Here is a 3,197-nt window from a genome sequence, read left to right on the forward strand (position 1 = left end):
GGATCACGCCCTGAGCTGAAGGCAGATGCTTAACCGCTGTGCCACCCAGGTGCCCCCAGGGCCTCTTTTTTAGTAGAAAGGGGGCTGGTGTGTGTGTGTGTGTGTGTGTGTGTGTGTGTGTAGATAAGGAGATTCCCTTTGAGTACCTACACCTCACCCACCCTCTTTCCTTCCAGAATTCCTGCTGCTGGGTCACCGTTAGTCCCTTGCTAAAATTTCAGGCCCATTTGCTGATACCCCCCTCCCCAGTTTGTCCACTGCCCCCTGCCCCAACCCCAACAACCTTGGGGACCAGGTTCACCTTCCAGTCCCTCCACAAGGTTCCTTCTGGTTCCTTACACACACACTGAGTGGAGGCTGGTTTCTTTCCCCCTTCCTGCAATCTGGGCCACAACATGGAGGTTGGCCAGCTGTCCTGCCAGGCAGGGTAACGAGTGGCAGCTCTCCCAGAGAGTGGGGACCTCACATGGGGCCTCTCCCCAGGTGCTCCTTCTGCAAGCTTTCCAGCCTTCCAGACCAAATAGGAGAGGTAGCTTCTCCTCGGCTCGGGAGGGACAGACGACAATCTGCTGTTATCCCACGCCCCACCCCCCTCCATGTCTCCAGTCTAGGAAAGTGAAACAGGAGAGCTGGTTTCTAGTCTCCAAAATGTCAGGGCTGGGATTGCCTGGAGCCACCTCACTGACCTGTACAGAGGTGAAAAAGGAGGTCCAGAGAAGGAAAGGGACTTGCCCAAGATCACAGGGCAAGAACCAGGGATCTCTGATTGCTAGCCCCGCACTTTCTCCTCTGGAGCACAGGGAAATTAGCCCAAGAAGGGAGCCAACATTTTTGGAGAGTCAGCACCTGGAGGGCCCTGGGAGAGCAGGAAGAGAAGTGGGCAAAGGGCTGGTCCGGGAGTGAGAAGGGGCCTGGGAACCCAGAGCAAAGTGGTGTAAGGCTGGAGCGGGCGGCGGCGGAATTCCCGGGACAGAATGAAGGGACCAGGCACTGGGGAGCGCGCACAGAGGTGTAGAGAAGAGCCCGACGACGTGACCCTGGCTAAGTCGCCTGCTTCTCCCCGGCCCTCCTTCCTCCTGCAGGCCTCAGTGCGACCGGGACCCGGGGGCGCTCGGCCTCCCAGGTCCCCAAGTCCCGCTGGGCAAGCGAAGGTGCCTCACCTTCTTGAAGTCGGCGGTGAAGGAGACGAGGGTGCCATCGGGCTTGCGCAGCTCGAGGCTGATGCTGTCGGCGTCGCTGTCCGCCTGCAGGCTCTCCTCGGTGACCTGGCCGTCTGGCAGCCGCACGCGGACCCGCAGCTCGGCCGGCGCGCCCGGCCCCGCGCCCACACCGCGCGGCGCCCCCAGCAGCGGCACGAGCAGCGGCAGCAGCAGTAGCGCGGGGGACGCCGTGGGGACCCCGCGGCGGCCCGGCGGGCGCATCCCCGGGGTCCCGGCCCGCCGCGAGTGCGCGGCGACGGGCGCTGCCAAACTTCGCGCGAAGTTATCGGCTAGTTCGGGGCGCGCGGCAGCGGCTCCTCGGGGGAGGGGGGCCTCGGGCGCGGGGGGCCCGCGACGTGGCGCGGACGCACGTGGGCTGCGCTCCGCCGCGCGCCCCCCGGCGGCTCGAAGGCGGACGCGGCGCTCCCGGGGCCCCCCGCTCACCCACCCGCCCAGCGCCGCGACTGCCGCGGCCCCCGACTACGGAGCTGCGAGACTCTGTTTTGCACTTTTCATTCAATCCCACCCCCCGTCACTTCCTTCGGAAAACAGAAACCACCAGGACCTGCCTTAAAGAGACCGCGCACCTCTCGGCCCTTAAAGGGCTCGCGGCGGCTCCCCGCACTCCGGCGGTGGCCCGGGGGAGGGGGCGGGGACCGGGGACCGCCGCACAGCGGCTTTGTGGGAAAAGGGCTTTCTCAATCTCCCTCCCTCCCTGCCGCGCCCCGTGCGACCTGGCTGTGTCAGGAGTTGGCTGTCCCGGCAAATCCCTTCCTCCCAGCGCGGGCGGGACGGGTGACTCTCCCCCCCGCCTTTTGGCTTGTTCTTGTGCCACGTGGACGAAATAATCGGGCTTGGTGCTTTAGGGGTTTTGTTTGGTCTTTTAGTTGCTCTGACACAGCGAATTTCTAGACAGTTTCTGCAAAATCAGACCTCACCTCTCCTTTAGCCTTCTGACTGCCCTGGGTCTGGAGAGATGAGCTGAGGTTCTCGCCCCGCTTTGCCCGTAGTCCCTCCAGTGAGATAGTTTGTAAGTCAGGCCTCCTCTCTGAACGGGGCCCTCGACTTGCCCACATTTTGTGAGCCCCAGGGAAGCTTTTCTTTTTAGTCCGATCTCCCTCACTTGAGGGATTCATGGCCTGTCCTCAGTCCTGCCCACCTCCCAAGACCCCCATGCTCTCTCCCAGCAAATCCAGGGAAATTCAGGAGAATGACTAGGGACTTAGGACACTGGCATTTGACCCACAGTCCCAAGAACATATGACTGCCCTGCCTTGCACCCCAACAGTGACCTGGGTGATGGCAGAGGGATATGGATTCCTGCTTCCTCTGAGGAGCTGTGTGCTTTGGGAACGTTTAAAAAATTCTTTGGGCCCAAGCGTTCCCCTGTGTGTACTGGGAGTTGCTGAGACCTACGATGTCCTGTCATTTCCCTGGAAGAGAAAGCCCCTGGGAGATCCTCAGAACCTATTGTTCCCTGATGTCCCTTTCACTTCCGTTTAGTCTAGGTCCCCCTGTTCCGAGATCTTGATCGTAGGTGGTGAATACTCTCCTCAGCTCTGTGGCCTCCTTCCCTTCCAGGTTCACCCCAGCACAATGTTCTTATTAGTACCAAAGATGACAACAGCTATCCAGACCGCCAGGTACTGTGAGGGCACCCATAGCAGAGCCCCCTGCCCCGACCCTGTGAACTGCAACGTTGAGCCTCGAACCTGTCTCCCTACTGCCCACCCCTGCTCTTCCTACTGCACTCTGCTGCTTACATTGCTAGGACTGAAAGGGATTCAAGAGATTATCTAACTCAGTGTCTTCCAAACTTGCTTTATCAAAAGAATCATCTGGGTGCTTGTTAAAAAAACAAACACCTGGGTCCCTAAATCTAGCCAAACAGACTCCCTAGAGAAAAGAGCTGAGAATTTGCATTTTTAACAAAGGCCTAGGTGATGCTTGATCTAAGGGGTCTGACAGTAGGTGCTTGACAGAGGGTTGAGCAGAGAG

General features: G+C 60.0%; 1 protein-coding gene across 1 annotated transcript in view; it reads right to left on the minus strand.

Moving 5' to 3' along the window:
• Positions 1-1,436, minus strand: part of OAF (out at first homolog) — a 16,512-nt gene extending 15,076 nt beyond the window's left edge. The window contains exon 1 of the mRNA XM_040631123.1: positions 1,161-1,436. Within this exon, the coding sequence (XP_040487057.1) occupies positions 1,161-1,421 (261 nt within the window). The 5' untranslated portion in view covers positions 1,422-1,436. The remainder of the gene's footprint in view (positions 1-1,160) is intronic.
• Between the last annotated feature and the right edge of the window lie 1,761 nt (positions 1,437-3,197).

Source organism: Ursus maritimus, unplaced genomic scaffold (assembly GCF_017311325.1).
Source record: "Ursus maritimus isolate PB19 unplaced genomic scaffold, ASM1731132v1 scaffold_16, whole genome shotgun sequence".
NCBI lineage: Eukaryota > Metazoa > Chordata > Mammalia > Carnivora > Ursidae > Ursus > Ursus maritimus.